Below are 18,837 nucleotides of genomic sequence, written 5' to 3'. Positions count from 1 at the left end.
CCCGGAAACCCACACATGCCTTTGAGGGCTCTCCAAGCACATGTGAATCGGTGGCCCTTTGCAAGGCTGTTTGTTAATAACATCTATTACATGCATGCTCAGGTTAGGCACTGGGCCCAGCGCTTCACATGTATTATTTTTATTTAATTCTGCAGGGAAGGCACTAACATATCATCTCCATTTAAAATGACGACATGCAGACTTAGAAAGCTTAAGTTTCTCAAATCGCATACTAGATAAATGGTGTGGCTGAGATGTGGACCTACGAATTCTACCTCTTTTCTATTAAGACTTGTATTTGCATTCTTGAGAGTTAAAATATTTGTGATTGTCTCTTGATGAAGCATGCTACAGAGACATAAAAATGAAGAACTGTCAGTTTTATTTCAAAAGAATATTAAAACTTACGACCATGGTTGTCTAGTGAGGTTTTCTGTGCATGTAGCGCATTTACCAGTTACTAAGGGGAAATTAGTCTCTGCAAAATGGAGTAATAAAAACCCGACCTCCCCCTCTTAGGAAAGCCGCCAGGACTCAGCATGTAATGGCGCCGTCTCCTCTCCTTGGGGATGACTCTACGTCCAGTTCTACTTCCCAGAGGTTATATTTGACTCTGACATTGGGCATTTTCTAGATGTCACCCAGAGAGTTAGTGGAAAAGAAAACGAATCAGGCATGTCACCGCTTCTTCTGAAATATCTGCTCCTTGCTCGGCTACCGATGTTTCCAACTGTCAGGGAGTGTCCCTGCGATTTTCCTGTTTTTGTCGTTGGCCTAGAATTCTCAGTTCCCAGAGTGGAGTGTTGACTTCTCGTCGGCAACGCGGCCCACATTTGAGGGCTAATCTTGTCAGTGAGGGGTGTCTGCTTTTTCTCATTGGAAACGGTATTCCTCGTTTCAAGGCGGATTGCTGGAGGTGGCCTTGCCAGTCTGTGTATGAGAGTCGTCATCCGCCCTCTCTGCTGCAGGCAGTGGGCTTCAGTGCCCTCAATCAGACTTGCTTTTAAACATCACCTCGTGGAAGGATGTTTTCAAAACGAGGACAGAGGACTACTTCATTGCGGTGTGGGTGTTGCATTTACCCAATAACTTCTGGATAAGTGCCGCCTAGCAGTGTGGGATACTCCGGGCTGAAACATCGCGTGTTTGATCGGGGCTTGTTGGGTGCCTGACTAGGTGACTGGAGGCCAGTGGGCTCTGGAGAAGAAGCCAGGAAGGGACAGGCCTGAGAATGGGAGCCGGCAAGCAGGGGGACATGAGAAATCTCTCCTAACGGTGGGAAGTGCAAGGACAGCCATGCCTGCCCCCGGGGTGACAGGGACACCCGGAGTGCCCTTGGTAACTCAGTGCACGTGTCCTTCAAAACATTGGGGGGTGAGGGCATGTATGGGAGTGGGGTATGGGGGGGGGCAATGGTAAGATATGTACACATAGAATACATAAAAAAAAAAAAAAAGTGGGGGGAGTCTTTCACAAACCTTTACACCAAATGAATGTTTCCCCAGGAGCCCAGGCCAAGGATGAGAAAGAAAGGCCTTTGTGAATGGTCACACCACCCAGCTGTTCTCCGCACAGCACAGGGGGCACCCTGGGCAGAGCTCCCAGCACAGCTGTGGGCTGATGTCACCATCTGGGCCGCGCCTGCGCACTGGGCTGTGTACTAGAGCAGCAAAGAGCCCACTCCCCATATGGTCCAGCTTCTCAGTCCCTCCCCTCCCCTTCCCTCCCCTCCCGTCTCTGTCTGTCTGTCCTCCCTTCACCCACTAGCAATGGCAAGCTTCCGCCTAGAAGCTCTTCTGTTTTCTAGTTCTGATGTGAGCATTTGGATGGGCTAGGGGTCATGCTATTCCCCCCTACCCCCCTGCCCCAAATTCTGGAATTCCAAGGGAATTAAGGAAAAAGGCTGTGTTTGTCTGACTAGAAAGTTATTTGATACCCTCACTGACTGCTTCCAAAATATTTTTTTCTGTTGCTGACTTTCCCAGAGTTCTAACATAGAATCCCCACCAAAGAGGCTGGGGTCCATCCTTTTGCTTGTGCACCGTGGAGAGTTAGGTAGCAGTAGTTAAGTTGTGTTTACTCCTTTGCCTCCCATGGGCCTTCTTGAATCATTATTTCTCAGATAAGTAATCAGCGCAGTAAAAGGACAAGTGAATATTGAAGATGCTCTGTAGTAATCGACAGAGCCCTTATCTGTTATGAAACTTTAAGAGAAAAAAATAACTTCCAAAGTTTCTTCCCAAAGAATGAGTTGTCAGTGATATTTCATGTAATGGCCTCTATAATCTGCCTCCAGCTATAATCTCTACACACACACACACACACACACACACACACACACACACAGACACAGACACACTCGTGTTCAGAGCAGCATTCTCCTCAACCACTGAGCCACATGGGCTGGGCAGCAGTTTCTTGTTTTTAATATTAGTTCCTTTCCCCCTTCAGGAAATATTTGTGGGTTTATTTGAATTGTAAGCGTTCTCTTTAGTGGACACCATTCTTGCTATTATTTCAATGTGGCCCATTTTACCTCTGAAAGAAGACTGATACGGGACATGTGACTGGTTTTTCTACTGCCACATGGTGTATTCCTAAGAAAACAGTCTACATCTTGCCAGAAATTCATCCCAGGAGTTGGCCAAATCCACATTACTTAGGTAGAGTAATCATGGATCTAAACTGTCATTTTCTCTACCCTAAAACCATCATTTTCCTTCCACAACTCTTAAAATATGTATTCCTTACAAAAAGAGAAGGATTAATTTAACAGATTCACCTAAAGTCCCCATTTTCTGCTATCCCACTTATCTGTATTTACCATCAGTGAAGGAAGGCTGGAAAAGTCCAAAGTCAAACTTTCCGAGAAATGAGATCTTCCAGGCTTTTTACAGTGAGTGGGAGTACGTATTTGTGCGTGAGTTCTGCAGTGCACTGTTGGTAGTTCTGGTCTTGGTAGTGGTGAAGAATAGGATGTTCTGATTTTAAGTTATGTTTATCAAATTACTTTGCCTTTTTAAAACTATTAACCTTTCAGTATATTATTATTATTATTGTCATATTACATTATATAGCTTTTAAAATGCATTTTTTCCTAAAGTTTGTATGCGATGGTAATTTGTTTTCAACATGGTCTAATATTTTGTTGTTTATTGCTGTATTTTTAAAAATAAGTTGAAATCAGATCAAATGAAGTAGAAAGTAAATCCATTTGTTCTTCTCTCTGGTCTTCCCTGCCCCTTCTGTGTCTTGGCTTCTCCCTCCTGGCTGGCTGTCCTCAGAGACGCCTGGCCAATCAGAGCCTCCTCTCCTTATGGGCCCTGCACTGATTGGTCACCATGGAAAAGGGTGATCTGCACTGGGAACCTGGCTCTTTTTCACTGGTGAATTTTGTTCTATTAGGTTTGAAATCTGGTCACCCAAGAACTGAGATATCCCAGCTGTGTGTGTAGGACATTGAACAAGTCAAGTGTTACCTTTCTCTTTGTTCATCTCCAGTCACTGCTTCAACCACCTGTGAGGAATTAGAAAAAGCCAGGAATGAGTTGCAAGCAGCTTATGAAGGATTTGTCCAGAAGCTGAACCAGCAGCACCAGACGGATCTAACCGAGCTAGAGAATCGGCTCAAAGAGTTCTACACCGAGGAGTGTGAGAAGCTCCAGAACATTTACATCGAAGAAGCAGAGAAGTACAAAACTCAGCTGCAAGAGCAGGTCTGTGCTTTAGCAAAGTGTGTCCTTGGCTCTGTACTTGTATTTGTTATTTGATGGTCCACTTCCTTTTTGAACCTGTCTTTGTTGAACATCCCTTTTTATTTATTTAAAAATGTGAAAAGGGTTTTTTAAAAAATATATTTTTTTATTGATTTTAGAGAGGAAGGAAGAGGGAGAGAAAGAGAGAAACATCATTGATGAGAGAGAATCAGTGATTGACTGCCTCCTGCATGCCCACAACCCAGGCATGTGCCCTTGATAGGAATTGAACCTGGGACCCTTCAGTCCACAGACTGATGCTCTATCCACTGAGGCAAACCGGCTAGGGCAAAAAGGGTTTTTAAATTAAATTTTTTCTTATGATGAAAGCAATGTACACGTGTTGAGCGAAAGGGAAGGAAAAAGACAAAATTAAAACAAGCCTTATTTTATTACCTAGGAATAACCCCTTAGTGACCATTCTGTTGTTGTGCTGCTAAACTTTGAATTTTTAAAAAATGGCCCTTATTTAATAACCCATAATTTTCACTTATTAGTATATTAGAAGCTGCTCTTCATTTCCTTGTTCCCTTTTTAAAAATATATTTTATTGATTTTGTACAGAGAGGAAGGGAGAGATAGAGAGTTAGAAACATCGATGAGAGAGAGTCATCGATCAGCTGCCTCTTGCACGCCCCCTACCGGGGATATGCCCGCAACCAAGGTACATGCCCTTGACCGGAATCGAACCTGGGACCTTTCAGTCCCCAAGCCGACGCTCTATCCATTGAGCCAAACCGGTCCCGGCCCTTGTTCCCTTTTTAAACCAGCTTAACAGTTTGCAAGTATTTGTTCGGAGTTCCTACTATACACCATGTGCTAGGGACTGGGGATATAGAGCCCCTGTGACAGGGGTGGAGCCACTGTGTCCTGTCACTGGGACACGCCCCCTCCCTCCTGGTGATGGATTCGCCATGGCCTTCAGTGCACCCTGGCGAGCTGTGTGTCTGATCCTGGGTGGGATGGAGTGGAGGCCGGAGAGTGGCAAATATCAAATGGGGTTGGTCTTGACATGGCGTTAGGTAGGCCTTCAACTTGAATTCAAGTGTATGTGTCAAGTTTCCTACTATTGGTACTTACTGTTCCACTTAGGACTTCTGATTTTACTGGTAAACTATTGTTTTGTTGTGTGTGTTTTTTTCTCATAGTTTGACAACTTGAGTGCTGCCCATGAAACCTCGAAGTTGGAAATTGAAGCTAGCCACTCCGACGAAGTAGAATTACTGAAGAAGGCCTATGAAAACTCCCTTTCAGGCAAGAATGCTTGTTTTCAGTTTAAATAGAATAAGATCTAATGGAACAGCATGATGTGTTTAAAGCGGAAATGATTCACCGCTTCCTCCTCTGCGACATTCAGTTTGGGGTGTTTTGGCTTCTTTTTGCATTGTTCATTGTTAGCCATGTCCTTTCCCTCATAACAAACAAATAATAGTTTGTTATAACTGACGGCATTTTGGGAAGTAGGCAGGCTTTTAAAGAACTTAAAGGCCTTTTAGGAAAGTTGTCTTTGACCACCTTAAGCTCTGGGACATGGAGGTGTGCTTTCATGTCCTGGCCACGGGATGGGGTCCATGCTGGGCAGCCCTCCTGCTCCCCAACATGCCTACCCACTGACACCCCTGTGAAAAGGGAGATGGCATTCGTTGAAAGAAAAAAGAATTTTTATTATGTCACCACGACTGGGAGGGTGCAAGTGGGAGGAAAAGAATAAGAAGCTATTTCTTTCAGAACAGAGATGGCCGTGCTGCCGAAGTTGTTACACTAAACTCATTGTGTCCTAAAGAGCAGCGTGTGGAGGGGTGGGAAGAACTGGCTGTGAGGCCTTCAGCAAAGGCCTTTTTCATCAGGAAATACAGCCTGGCCAGTGTGGCTCACTGGCTGAGCATTGGCCCCTGAAACCGGAGGTCATAGTTTGATTTCCAGTAAAGGGCAAATGCTCGGGTTGCAGTCTCAACTCCCAGTAGGGGGCGTGCAAAAGGGAGCCGATCAGTGATTCTCTCTCATCATCAATGTATCTATCTCTCCCTCCCTCCCTCTGAAGTCAATGAAAACATATTTTAAAAATTTAGAAAATAGAGTCATTGTGTGAAGTCCAAGATGATAACATGTGAAAGTGACCAGCCCAGGGTAGACATTTAGTAAATACTGTTTTCCTTCCTTCTTCCTAGAAATGGGTTTAAGTTTAGATTTCTGTTTGGTTCATGAAATGCAAATGGAGAACACAGGAGCTCCAGGGCGGGGGGCTGCAGGCCAGGGTTCGAGGCCCGTCCCTGAGAGTCTGCTCTGCGCTCCTGGCCCCTGTGGGCCTCAGTGGTCGCATAATAAACTGGGACTATGCGTCTTTCTCGCCTCACAGGGCTGACCCGAGAACAGGTTAATTTATATAAAAGCATCGCACAAATATGAAGCAGCAGCCATATTGCTTTGCCACCAACTCTTTTAAGAGTATGTGCTTAACAACTACAGAACGCAGTGACCTCATAGGCCAATAAAAATATCACTTCTTTCCAGAAATCAAGAAAAGCCATGAATTAGAAAAGAAATCACTCGAGGATTTGCTTTCTGAGAAGCAGGAATCCCTAGAGGTGGGTACATCTCAGTACAAAAAAAATATAATAATAATCTTGAGCTCTGGGGTGTGCGGGTTCAGGTATGTTTCTGCGCACATTCTGCTGTGGTTCCGGTGTCTGTGTGCCGACTCATGTCCCACGTTTCATTGTTTGTGTTTCAGAAACAAATCACTGATCTGAAGAGTGAAAATGAGGCTTTGAATGAAAAGCTGAAATCAGAAGAACAAAAAAGACTCTCAAGAGAGAAAGCGAATTCAGTAAGTTGCGTGATCCTCCATCATTACGGAGTTCTCCTCCTCCTTACCCACCGTTTCAAGTCGAGTTATGTTCAGCAGCAGAGAAATGGCAGAGTCTGGGGCCCTCCTCAGCTCTTGAGTTGTGCTGTTTAAACTGTATGGAACTGCTTCTGTGCTTAGTGGTGTGTTTTTAAAATCTTAAACACTGGCATGCAGCCCTAATTGGTTTGGCTCAGTGAATAGAGTGTCCACCTGTGGACTCAAAGGTCTCAGGTTCGATTCCTGTCAAGGGCATGTACCTTGGTGGCAGGCACATACCAAATAGGGAGTGTGCAGGAAGCAGCTGATCGATGTTTCTCTCTCATCGATGTTTCTGACTCTCTATCCCTCTCTCTTCCTCTCTGTAAAAAATAAATAAAATATATTTTAAAATGAACACTGGCATGCAGATGAAGCCCAGGAGACAGAGTGTCCTCCCCAAATGTATACGCCATGTTTATTAAAATAAATTTCATTTTTGTTAAACAGCTACCAGCTGTTAAAGTGAGTATACATGTTTGGGGGATACCCTATATATTGCAAGTGGTCTAAGCTAATACCTACAGCAAGAAAAGTATCAGTTTAGGGTCAGGCTTTTGTTTGAAGTCTTCACTTTTTTTTTTTCCTTTTTTTAAACTGGCTGCTGTATGGAGACATAATTTATATACCCTATAAAATGTGGCATTTGGTGGTCACCAAGTTGTGTGTTGGTCACCGGTTATCTAACCCCAGAACATTTGCATCAACCCTAAAGAGCCTCATACTCGTTAGCAGTCACCCCCTGTCTTCCCACAAAGCCCCAGGGCGTCGCCAGGCTACTTCCTGTCTGTGTGGCCTTGCCTCTGCACTGAAACGGAATCGTGTCCGTGGCCTTCTGCATCTGGCTTCTTCCACGGAGCGTACATTCTCGGCGTCCGTGCGTGGTACAGCAGGTGTAGGCACTCCATGCCTTTCCTTGCCGACCAGTATTTCACTGTATGATCGCTCTTTCCTTTTGAAAAGGGCCAATTTCTCTCGCGAGCTCAACTTGCTCTTGTAGCTCGTCCCCTCACTCCCCTGCCTCACTCCTTTTTTTTGGGGGGGGGAGAAAAATAAAAAGTTGACCGCTTGTGCTTTGAGAACCACTATCCATAGCCTGGTGCCCTGAGGCTGGAAGCTAAGCTTTTTTTTAAATATATTTTATTGATTTTTTACAGAGAGAAAGGGAGAGAGAGAGAGAGAGAGCTAGAAACGTCGATGAGAGAGAAACATCGACCAGCTGCCTCTTCTGGAAATGTGCCCGCAACAAGGTACATGCCCTTGACCAGAATCGAACCCAGGACCTTTCAGTTCCCAGGCCGATGCTCTATCCACTGAGCCAAACCAGTCCCCGCTGGAAGCTAAGCTTTTCGCCTCCTGAACTCTGCTGCCAGCTCAGGAGTCCCTGGGGGAGAGGGAAGGGGGCGGTCCCACTGACCATTTGTGTTATGCATTTTGGATGGCTCACCTGAATTTCCATATGTAAACAAGGAGGGGGATCTCCCCTGGAGTGGGGCTCTAAGAAGGTGTCCCCTCACGGAGTATTTGGTAGACTTTTGGTAGTGCCTGTGCTATGTGCTGCGCAGGTGTTGGCTGTCACAAAATAAAATGACAACACAGATACCCGGACGGCCAGGCCAGCGCAGTCCCATCACGCTGAAAATCCCAAAGACGCAGGATGAATGGGCATCCCTGTGGGCTTCCAGAGAGCCCTATGTATGCACCGTCTTTTCATTGCTGCTCATTTCCAGATAGGAAATGTTTTATGTCCTCCTTATAACCGACGGCTGTGAGGTCAATGTTAGCCTAACCATTCCTTTCACCTCTTTTCTTTGAGACAAACCAGGTAAGGAGGTAGAAGCTTGCTGCCGCTTTGTCTAATTCCTAGGTCTAATCAGATATATATATATAATTTTTTTTTTAATTAAGAATTGGCACAGTGGGATTGCACTTACTGATCTGCTGTGTCTTTCCCAGAAAAACCCGCAGATCATGTACCTGGAGCAGGAGCTGGAGAGCCTGAAGGCCGTGCTGGAGATCAAGAACGAGAAGCTGCACCAGCAGGACGTGAAGCTGATGAAGATGGAGAAACTGGTGCGTTTCCGCCAGCGCCTCCCCAGAGGGCCTGGTGCTGCGAAGTGGAGACCGGGCTGGGACCTAGCACTGGGGGCTGTTGTAGCTACTCCTGGGGCTACTGGGAAGATTACCGCAGGCAAAGAGGTTTCCCTTCCGTTTCTGTGCCTGCTCCAGGCTGGCCATGGCTGCCTTCTGCAACACTTTCTTCTTCCTTCTTCTTTCTTCTTCCTCCTCCTTCTTCCTCCTCCCTCCTCCTTTCTCCTCCCTCCTCTTCCTTCCTTCCTTCCTCCTCTTCCTTCCTCCTCCTCCTCCTCCTCCCTCCTCCTTTCTCCTCCCTCCTCTTCCTTCCTTCCTCCTCCTCCTCCTCCTCCTTCCTCTTCCTCCTTCTTCTTCCTTCTTTCTCCTTCTTCTTTCTCCTTCTTTCTCTTCTTCCTCCTCCTCCTCCTCTTCCTCCTCCTTCTCCCTCTTTTCCCTCCTTCTCCCTCCTCCTTCCTCCTTCTTCCAAACAGGTAAAGCAGCATGGGGTCCTTGGAAAACCCACAACAAACAAAGCAGCTCCCCCTTCAGGGGTCTGTGTGTCTTGCCCTGTGTAGGGAGGCTTTTCAAATCATATCACATCAGTACTTTGATGTTTCTCCAACTCTGGGCAGGTTTCGGATGCCCCAAAAAGTTAGACATGAGAGTTGGTCTCAGTGGAGCAATTGAATCTGGCTACCGAAGTTCTTCGTCTTGCTCCTTGTGAAGTAGAACGGGCTAACCACTGTACTTCAATAAGACGAATCCAGTGGGATAAAGAGCATGCACTGTGAAGGCTGTGAGTGCGGTTTAGTTTGTGGCTCTTGGACAGAGAACGGATGTCCACGTCCCGTTGGAGCCATAATCTACATAGCGAAGTCGTATGGTACAATGTCAGGGACTCAGAATTAACTGTGACCGAGCTGCGATGTCGTCTCCTAAGCCAGTGGTCGGCAAACTCATTAGTCAACAGAGCCAACTATCAACAGTACAACGATTGACATTTCTTTGGAGAGCTAAATTTTTTTTTAAACTTAAGCTTCTTCTAACGCCACTTCTTCAAAATAGACTCGCCCAAGCTGTGGTGTTTGTGGAAGAGCCACACTCAAGGGGCCAAAGAGCTGCATGTGGCTCGCAAGCCGCAGTTTGCCCACCACAGTCCTAAGCGAGTAACAAAATCTTACCTTTACAAAGCACTCTGGGATGTAATCAGCTCCTCAGCAGGTGAAATGCCTTCTGGGATTTTATCCTTTAATCTCCCAACCAATCAATATGTCTTCCTTGAAAGTGTAGCCGGGGCAGGCCAGCAAGGAGGCCAATGTGTCTTCAACTGAGCTGAGGGGGAGGCGCTCTGTGCTGGCTTCTCCATTGGACGCTTGTTTTGTAAACCGCTACTTTGTGGGGCCATGAGAGGTAAATGGATGCTGAGGAGGAGCTAGGAAACCACGTTTCAGGCCACACTGAACATCACCCAGAGCGGCGACCTGTTGTTGCCCTTAATGTTTTCATCAAACGTGGGAATTTATTTTTTGCAAGACGGACCATAAAATGTGCTGATGCCCTTGATAAATGCAGGCCTATGTCTGCATTTTGTTTTACTACCTTGAATCCAAGAGGCACGGCCCCATGGTTTCCCAGTCAGGAGGTTGGGGGAACCTCTAAAATGGTGTGACACCCTTGTGTTCATTGTTCAAGCGGTTCTTGAAATCTCACAATGCTTTTTTTTTTAAATACCTAGATCAAGCATGTCAAACTCGTGGCAGGTGGGCCGCATGCCTCGTTTATAATAAACTAGAGGCCCGGTGCATGAAATTCGTGCATGGGGGGTGGGGTCCCGTCAGCCCAGCCCGCACCCTCTCCAATCTGGGACCCCTTGGGGATGTCTGACTGCCAGTTTAGGCTCAATCCTCAGGGATTCGGCCTAAATCAGCAGCTGGACATCCCTCTCACAATCCTGGACCACTGGCTCCTAATCACTCACTTGCCTGTCTGGTCACCACATACTGCCCCCGCTGCTAACCTGGTCACCCCCAACTGTCCCCCTTTGCTGGCCTGGTTTCCCCTAACTGCCCACCTGCTGGCCTAGTCACCCTTCACTGCCCCCCTGCCAGCCTAATCTTCCCCAACTGCCCCTACCCCCCCACCAGCCTGGTTGCCTCCAACTGCACCCCTCCCCCATTGGCCTGGTTGCCCCCAGCTGTCCCCAACCCCCCTTGCCAGCCTCATCACTCCACATAGCCTGCTTTTCAGTCATTTGGTCACACCTCACTAACCCCCCTGCTAGCCAGGTTGTAGGCAGCCATCTTGTGAGGGCATGAGGGTCAATTTGCATATTATATAGGAGGATGAGGCAGGCAGCTCACCAGCCACAAATTTAATAGTTTGACCCAGATGCTCTGCTTTGCTGCTTTGGATTCTATTTTGCAGTGTGTCTGTGGATAGGTATTTCACTATACAGTTAAACTTGCCTCAATCAGATCTCTCCAGTGTGTGCTGGTATCAGGAATGTGCCGTGGGAAACGAGGGCTTTGTTTCCCTGTTTCTAATGTCTACCCGCTGGCATGCTTGTTTGCCCCCAGGAGGACAACAACACCGCGCTGGTGGACAAGCTGAAGCGCTGCCAGCAGGAGAATGAGGAGTTAAAAGCTCGGATAGACAAGCACGTTGCAATTTCAAGGTAAAGAGAAAACGTCCAGTTGTTCCCATCTCCCCCTTCCTCCTACGTTTAGTGTCACTGGACCTCACTCCCCACCCCCCAACCCCCACCCCAAGACGGCTCCTGGGAGCCGGATCGCAGAGGGTGGGGGAGCAGGTGCTGGTTTCTACCTGGGACGGGTGGCGGTGGCCCTTTACGGCCTGACTGTGGGGCCTGGGCTGGGCGCTGAGACCTAAGCAGCCAGCCTCCCCCCAGAGCCCCCGGAGTGATGCTTCGGAGAAAGAGCATCACGGGACCCATGGGGAACCGCCCCACACGGGACAGTCACATGACACCCAGATGATCTGTGGGCGCGTCACAGAGCCTCCTGTGACATGGGCCCCAAGGGCAGCTCTCCCTCTGGCTCCCACGTCCTGGGTTTCTCAGGCAGCCAGTACCAGTGCCCAGGGCTCATTTTTCTGGACCCTCACATTTAAAAAGGCAAGAAAACATTTTTTTCAAGTTCATTTTTTTTTTTAGAAATCCATTCCTGGCTGGTGTGGCTCAGTGGGTTGAGCATTGACCTATCCATCCGGAGGTCATGGTTCGAGTCCTGGTCAGGGCACCTGCCTGGGTTGCAGGTTTGATCCCCGTAGGTAGGGGGCGTGCAGGAGGCAGCCGATCAAGGACATCATTGATGTTTCTCTCTCTCTCTCTCTCCCCCTTCTTTGAAATCAATAACAACAAAGATCCATGTGGTTCCTGGCTCTTTTGTCTTCCAGGCAACTGTCCAACGAGCAGGCCACCCTGCAGGAGTGGCTGGAGAAGGAGTCCAAAGTCAACAAGCGCCTGTCCATGGAGAACGAGGAGCTGCTGTGGAAGCTGCACAACGGGGACCTGTGCGGCTCCGACAGGTCCCCCACGTCCCCCGCCATCCCCTTCCAGTCGCCGCGGAACTCCGGCTCCTTCCCCAGCCCCAGCGTGTCGCCCAGATGACGCCTCGGCCGGCGGGAGACTGTCTGGGAGCACCGCCATGGGCCGCAGGGCCGACCCTCCCCGCGGCCGAGGGGCCAGGAGCCACGTGGGCCCGCGTGTCGTTGGCGCCTGGACCTGCGCAGTCTGGGCCCGGCGCCCAGGGGCACACAGGCCTCTGGCTGGGAGGCTCCGTCCTCCCCAAAGGATTTCGGAACCGGCCTACACGGACGTTTGCACAAAGCACTTAAAGAACATTGCCTTTCTCACGTGGGCATAAGGGGAAAAACTCTCAGGGGCCTCTTGACGATAAAGATTTATAACCTTCCTAATGTCCTCTGCCGCAGGCACCTTCTTGTGATTTTTACCTGGGGGATGTGTGAATAAAAGGGTGTAGCGCGCGTCCTGTGTCTGGTGCGGCCTTCTTCGCCGTGTACGGCCGGCCGCCAGCCGCGTGCGTCTGGGCCTGTGCTCGCCGGCTAAGGCGGTGTATGCGTCTCTGCAAAAAGCCATAGAAGGAAGAGCGATCGCTGCCTGAACGATGGCGCTCTCTGCCCCCCACTCCGCTCCGCCCTCCGGCGCGGGGTGGGGTGGGAGGTGACAGGAAGTGTTTCGATGGGTCTGCGTCTGTGCAGCGTCTGTACCCTTCGGAGTCTCTGGGCATTCTTTCCGTGTTCAGCCATGTCAGTTAAAACCAGCTAGATACATGTGTGTGTGTGTGTGTGTGTTTTCTGTAGAGTTTTCACGCTTCCACGTGAACCTAACGTTTTGCTACGATCCACTTTCTCAGGCTACGAGCAGACGTAAAACCCAAATTTTTCTAAAGTTCTGCAGAAGGAATTGGGGCGGCAGCCGTGGGTCGCCCCTGCCTCCCGTGTACCGTGACCTAAGCTGTCCTCGGCGGTGTCCGCTGCTGTCTGCTCCCCTCCTCCTCCTCGCGTTCCTGCCTGCCCTCGCCCAGCGAGAGCCTCCAAAGCAACCCTCCTACCTCCTTCCTACCGCGCTCTGGGGCAGGGATGGTGGCACGTGCTTTTCCAGAGCCAGCTCCTCCTCAAGGTGCTGCCACCGCCCTCCACACAAGCCACAGCCTGGGTCTGACAGGACAAGCTCTGGGAGACCCTGGAAGGAATCGAGAACAAGTCAGTCGTTCTCGCAGGGCTGAGGAAGGCGGGCTCTGTGCGTCTCGATGGACAGGGCTACCTTGGTGCAACCAGCGATGCAGCATCTCATAGGACATAACGCCATTTGTGCCCTGAGGAATCCTTCTGCCTCTGGCAAGGCAGAACGGCCAGCTTACGAGTAGGCAGTGCGGCTTTTTCTACTCGTAGGACTCTCCTCCGGGTTGCATTTCATTTTCTCTCCCAAACTTCACGTATGACCCCCCTCCCCTCCTTCAGTTCTCATCCTTTGGGGGAGGGAAAGGAAGCACTGTGGCTTCTCCCACCCTGCCCCCGCCCCCCTCATGTGTCAACATGGTGATGTCAGGGTTTACTAACCTGCATCGCTGACGTTCGACAGCTGGACAGACAGCCCCCGTGGTAAGAGCAGGTCCAGGATGCCAGAGGCGGGTGTCTGAGTCATCGTTACATGTACACTACCTAGCAAATTAATACTCCTGATGCATGGTGTTGTTTTTCTTTTCTAATTATTAGTGATCGAGTCTGAAGTCTAAGTTTCACTAGTGCATTATGTATGTAACCTTCTGACAAACGGGAACCACCTTCCGAGGTCTCCCTCTGCTTACCCCTTCCAGCTGTGCTGTGTCCTTGGCCGGAGTTGGGTTTGCCATCCGTACCCGCGCATGGCAAATCTCCCGCTGACCCCTGCTCTCCTCCAGGCCCTGTAGGTGTCTGCGGAAGTCAGTCTTACACAGTTAGTGTAAAGTGTCTCCCGAGAATGGGAGACAGTGGGAGAGAAGGCAGGAAACAATGTGGAGAATGTGGAGATTGTCTTCAAACCAAACGTTTCATGTACGGTGTACAGTGTCGGCACGTCACACAGTGTCCGATGTGTAAAAACGATAATTGTGCTCCGTTTGTAATGATGCCACGTGTATTTTTACCTTGATTAAATAAACAATGCTGGAATATTTAATACAAGAAGTGCCACCTGTGATGTCCTTCACTCTCCCAAGTGCTGCCCAGCGTACGGCCCTCTCACAGCCAGCGCCGCCTCCTCAGCCGTTCCCAGGAGTCCCCTCTGCAGCCACAGCACTAGCCGAGGGCTGGGACCAGGCTCACGGAGCTAAACTCAGAAGGAAGCTTTGCTTTTCTGAACTCAAAGCTTTGTGCTTTAGAGCACATGTGTCAAACACAAGGCCCGCGGGCCAAATCCGTCCCGCCAGGCCTTGCAATGTGGCCCGCACCGCGCTGTCATCACTGCACTCCGCTGCGTTTCCATCACAATGACAGTTTATGACTGTTCAGTAAACCATTCGGCCCGCGATTTAGGCTGGATTTTAGATTTTGGCCCCTTCTCTGATTGAGTTCGACACCCCTACTTTAGAGGAATAACTTTTGACTGTTTTTTAAGCATGTCCGCTCTTTAAGGTGAGAAAACTATGGTCTAAATATTTTTGAAGATGCTAAAAAAAGGTTTAAATGAAGTTGAATTCTCCTTGATCTGCATACTTATTATATTGAAAACTAAACTTTTGAAATCTTTCTGAATGTACTAATCTAGACCTAGTTACTTCCGAGTGCAGCCTTTTTTTTTTTTTTTTTTTAAATAAAAAGCAAGTTTCTATGATTTTTTGGGATACTTTCATATCCTATCCAGGCGTCTTCAAACTGTGGCCCGCAGAGGAGTCTGATCCGGCCCGCCAGGTTTTTTGGGCAGTGAGCACAGCTGAGGTGTTATAGTAGGAATTAGTAGTTCATATAGTCCGGCCCTCCAGCTCTCTGAGGGACCGTGATCTGGCCCCCACTTTAAAAAGTTTGAGGACCCCTGTATCCATATATAGTTACTACCTTTGTCGATGCTCATGTATTGCGATTAAAACCAAATGGAAATTAAAGTTGACCCAAACATCACCACCACCAAGTCCTCCTGCCAGCCTAGAACACGAGCACTCAGCCCAGTTTTAAATTTATTTTACAAAAACTTGCTCGTTTAATAGAGACGATTACATAAAGCTGTTCACATATATGCCCTCTGAGTGTAAAAACCAGAAGTGCATATACCGTACGCAAGTAGGTAAGCAATCGAAAGACATGCTTTCTGTCCGAGGAGTGAACAGGTCTGTTATCGGACCGGACGACTTCCTGTGTGTGTGGATGTCTGGGTCTTACTCACAAGGCGGGGACCGGGGTTTGGCGCTGGTGGTGTGCACACGTGGGCTGCCCGTCAGTCCATGGCACTTGGTTTTCCAAGTCAGGAGAACGCCACGGCGGCGGCTACTGTGGTCTGTCCTTGGGGGTTCTGGGCCGTGCAGATGTAATAGCCCGCGTCGATGGTCTCCAAGTCCTCCACCGTCAGGACGCTCTGCGAGATCCTGGTGGTGTGGCCCAGGCCCCTGTGGATCAGCCTCCAGGTGTCCTGGATGGTCACCGGCCTTTCGTCCTGTTGAATGACACCCACAGGGATGAAGAGGGAACAACACGCTATGCACAGGTCCCAGTCACTCAGCACGGAGCCAGGCTTAGACAAGACCCGTCTGCGAGGCCCATGGGTGCTTTCGCACTGTATCGTCATGTCATTCTCAAGCTGCATGATTTTCAAAGCACCGTCTAGGATTTCATTACACTATTGACTCCCTCTGCCCTTTTCTTCAGTAAACTTTTTAAATATATTTTTTTAATTTTGTTGATTTTTTACAGAGAGGAAGAAAGAGGGACAGAGAATTAGAAACATCGATGAGAGAGAATCATCGATCAGCTGCCTCTTGCACACCCCCTATTGGGGATGTGCCCACAACCAAGGTACATGCCCTTGACCGGAATCAAACCTGGGACCTTTCAGTCCACAGGCCAATGCTCTATCCACTGACCCAAACCGGTTTCGGCTTCTTTAGTAAATTAAAAAAATATATATTTGCAGTTATTCCAGAAAGGAGAAGAGGGAGAGAGAGGTAGAAACATCAATGCTGAGAGAGAATCCCTGATCTGCTGCCTCCTACACACCCCACGCTGGGCATCGAGCCCACACTCAGAGCATGTGCCCTGACCGGGAATCGAACCATGACTTCCTGGTTCATAGATGGACACTCAACCATGCCGGCTGGCCTCTTTAGTAAATTTCTACTGACTATAAGGTTGATTCTTTTGGAATTGGAACTCCAAGGAGGTAGGCCTCGTATGACTCAAAAAGATGTAGATAACATTTCCTACACTTCTCTGCATTGCCCACATCCACCCACTCACTCACTGGTTCTTATTTACAGAAATTCTGGTCAAAAGGAGCCCAAAGCACTCCCCACGCAAGTGAATAAAAGCTCCCAGTAGTGCAGATTTGGGAGAAAGAGGAGGATGGTAAGTCAAACGTGCTCCAGTGGGAGAGAAGTTGTCTCAGGGATGGATAATGTGATGCCCTCAATGACGTAACTCCCTATTTCCAGAACGTCTGATGGTCACCTTTGAGAGACTTCCTCCACATCCGGTGATAAGAACATAGTATTTTCTTATCACAGCTTACCAACTGTAATATAGTGTAACTCAGTTCATCCCCCTTCTGCTCGCAAAATAATAATTGGCAATGTAAAAGAAATCTCTAATGAAAATCATTAATGGTTTCTAATTGTGGCAACTGTGTAAAAGCAAGTACCGGCATCAGAAGGCCGGAAATATACCATTCTCCAGGGAGAGTTCTTTTCCACCAATCTCAGCCCATAGAGCCAGAAGGGTGTTGGCTGCTGAGTCCCTCTCAAGAGGCCAAATCTCTCCTGGCAACAAAGGGACTGTTTCCTGCTGGTGGCAGTGCTGTTGCTATTAGTGAGCAGAGCTCGCACAGTGGCTACGTAATAAGCGGTAGTTGCTTTTATGGGAAGTCTATTTTAAAAGTATCTCTGGCCTCATGGCACCTTTTGGACGGGGCCTGTGGGTGTCTGCTCAGAGCTCCTCGCCATGGGCACAGCTTGTGTGCCAGACAGAAAGGAACCAGAGGGAAGTTAGATTGGCCTCTGATTGACCCAGAATTAAGACGGAAGGTTGAGGTTGGGGTGGAGAAAGAGGCCCGTCCTGTCCCTTTCAAGCCCCTGTTCCTTCTTATTTAAGGATTATGAAGATAAGCCCAGCTGGTGTGGCTCAATGGTTGAGCATCAACCTATGAACCAGGAGGTCACGGTTTGATTTCTGGCCAGCCATATGCCTGGGTTGTTGGCTCAATCCCCTGTGTGGGTTGTGCAGGAGGCAGCCAATCAATGATTCTTTCTCATCATTGGTGTTTTTCTCTCTCTCTCTCCCCCTCTCCTCAAAAATTGATTTAAAAAAATATATTAAAAAAGAATTATGAAGAGGAATCACATATGAAAAGGGTACACTGAGTGAATTGCCTGATGAAACCCAGGCAACTTTTAAGAAAAAAATCCCATTTGTAAATATACCAAAACATCTTAGAATAGCGGTCACCCATTGGTGGTGGTCCATGGACCACCGGTGGGTCCGTGAGGTCTGAAAGGTTGGCGACCGCTGTCTTAGAAGACAACCAGCAAGCCCTGGCACCTCCCTTAGTCCCACCCATTTCTTGCACCGCGTAAGTTAAGGTCTCCATCCGCGGCAGGTGGGGGAGAGGGGAGCACACCTGAACTTGAACAACTGGCTGAGTGAGGGGGAGGTCTTACCTTCTGGCCTGGGTAGATCCACCTGAACTCCACCTCGACGTCAGGCTCCCCGAGGACAGTGCAGAGGACACTGAGGTCGTCCCCGCTGTTCACTCTATTTGAAGATGCCAGGATGGTTGTGGATGGAGGGCCGCTGGGAACTGGCATTGAGCAGGAGACAGGGAACGTGAGGTGAAACTCAGGAGTGCAACCCGGAAGACAAACCCACAGGCACATTCCTCTCTTTGGACAGGTATGTAACCTTTCCGCCTCTCCCCATGAGCACCAGGCCGCCTCCATCCCACCACTTCCGGATTCCTTGAAGCCTCCTATTTCTCTACCTTGGTGGTCCTAATGGGGTCGGCACCCAGAACTCCCCAGGCTCAGCCATTCCCCTCGTGATTAAGGAAGGAGGCTAAAAGGTCTGCCAGGGTTCATCTGAAGGTCATGGTCACAGACAAGGAAGTAGAACATTCTAGAAATAGTGGTGCAATACAGAAGCCATTAAGAACAGCATTCTGGCCAAAACCGGTTTGGCTCAGTGGATAGAGCGTCGGCCTGCGGACTCAAGGGTCCCAGGTTCGATTCCGGTCAAGGGCATGTACCTTGGTTACGGGCACATGCCCAGTGGGGATATCCCTCTCCCTTCCTCTCTGTAAAAAATCAATAAAATATATTTTAAAAATAATAAAAATAAAAAGAGAATTGCATTCAGTGCCTCCTAATTTCCATCCATACTTAGGAACAGCGGTGCCTGATACTAACC

General features: G+C 48.7%; 2 protein-coding genes across 5 annotated transcripts in view; one reads left to right on the top strand and one right to left on the bottom strand.

The window, feature by feature from the left end:
- MTUS1 (microtubule associated scaffold protein 1) overlaps window positions 1-14,412 on the top strand; it is a 128,472-nt gene extending 114,060 nt beyond the window's left edge. For 2 of the 4 annotated variants that reach the window (XM_036455286.2, XM_036455287.2), the window contains 7 exons: window positions 3,502-3,716; window positions 4,904-5,009; window positions 6,267-6,340; window positions 6,487-6,582; window positions 8,596-8,712; window positions 11,289-11,386; window positions 12,127-13,147. In XM_036455286.2, the coding sequence (XP_036311179.1) occupies window positions 3,502-3,716; window positions 4,904-5,009; window positions 6,267-6,340; window positions 6,487-6,582; window positions 8,596-8,712; window positions 11,289-11,386; window positions 12,127-12,340 (920 nt within the window). In that variant the 3' untranslated portion in view covers window positions 12,341-13,147. Of the gene's footprint in view, window positions 1-3,501; window positions 3,717-4,903; window positions 5,010-6,266; window positions 6,341-6,486; window positions 6,583-8,595; window positions 8,713-11,288; window positions 11,387-12,093 lie in introns of all 4 variants that reach the window. The other 2 variants (XM_045588928.1, XM_036455282.2) reach the window with 2 other exon arrangements.
- Window positions 14,413-15,403: 991 nt separating this feature from the next.
- The window catches only part of PDGFRL (platelet derived growth factor receptor like), a 38,294-nt gene continuing 34,860 nt past the window's right edge, over window positions 15,404-18,837 (bottom strand). The window contains exons 5-6 of the mRNA XM_036455289.2: window positions 18,093-18,232; window positions 15,404-15,877 (exon numbers count right to left, since the gene is read on the bottom strand). Coding sequence (XP_036311182.1) covers window positions 15,689-15,877; window positions 18,093-18,232 — 329 coding nt within the window. The 3' untranslated portion in view covers window positions 15,404-15,688. The remainder of the gene's footprint in view (window positions 15,878-18,092; window positions 18,233-18,837) is intronic.

Source organism: Pipistrellus kuhlii, unplaced genomic scaffold, assembly GCF_014108245.1.
Source record: "Pipistrellus kuhlii isolate mPipKuh1 unplaced genomic scaffold, mPipKuh1.p scaffold_m20_p_3, whole genome shotgun sequence".
NCBI classification, from domain to species: domain Eukaryota; kingdom Metazoa; phylum Chordata; class Mammalia; order Chiroptera; family Vespertilionidae; genus Pipistrellus; species Pipistrellus kuhlii.
The sequence above is the reverse complement of the archived record's forward strand: the minus strand, read 5'-3'. Positions and strand labels throughout refer to the sequence as shown.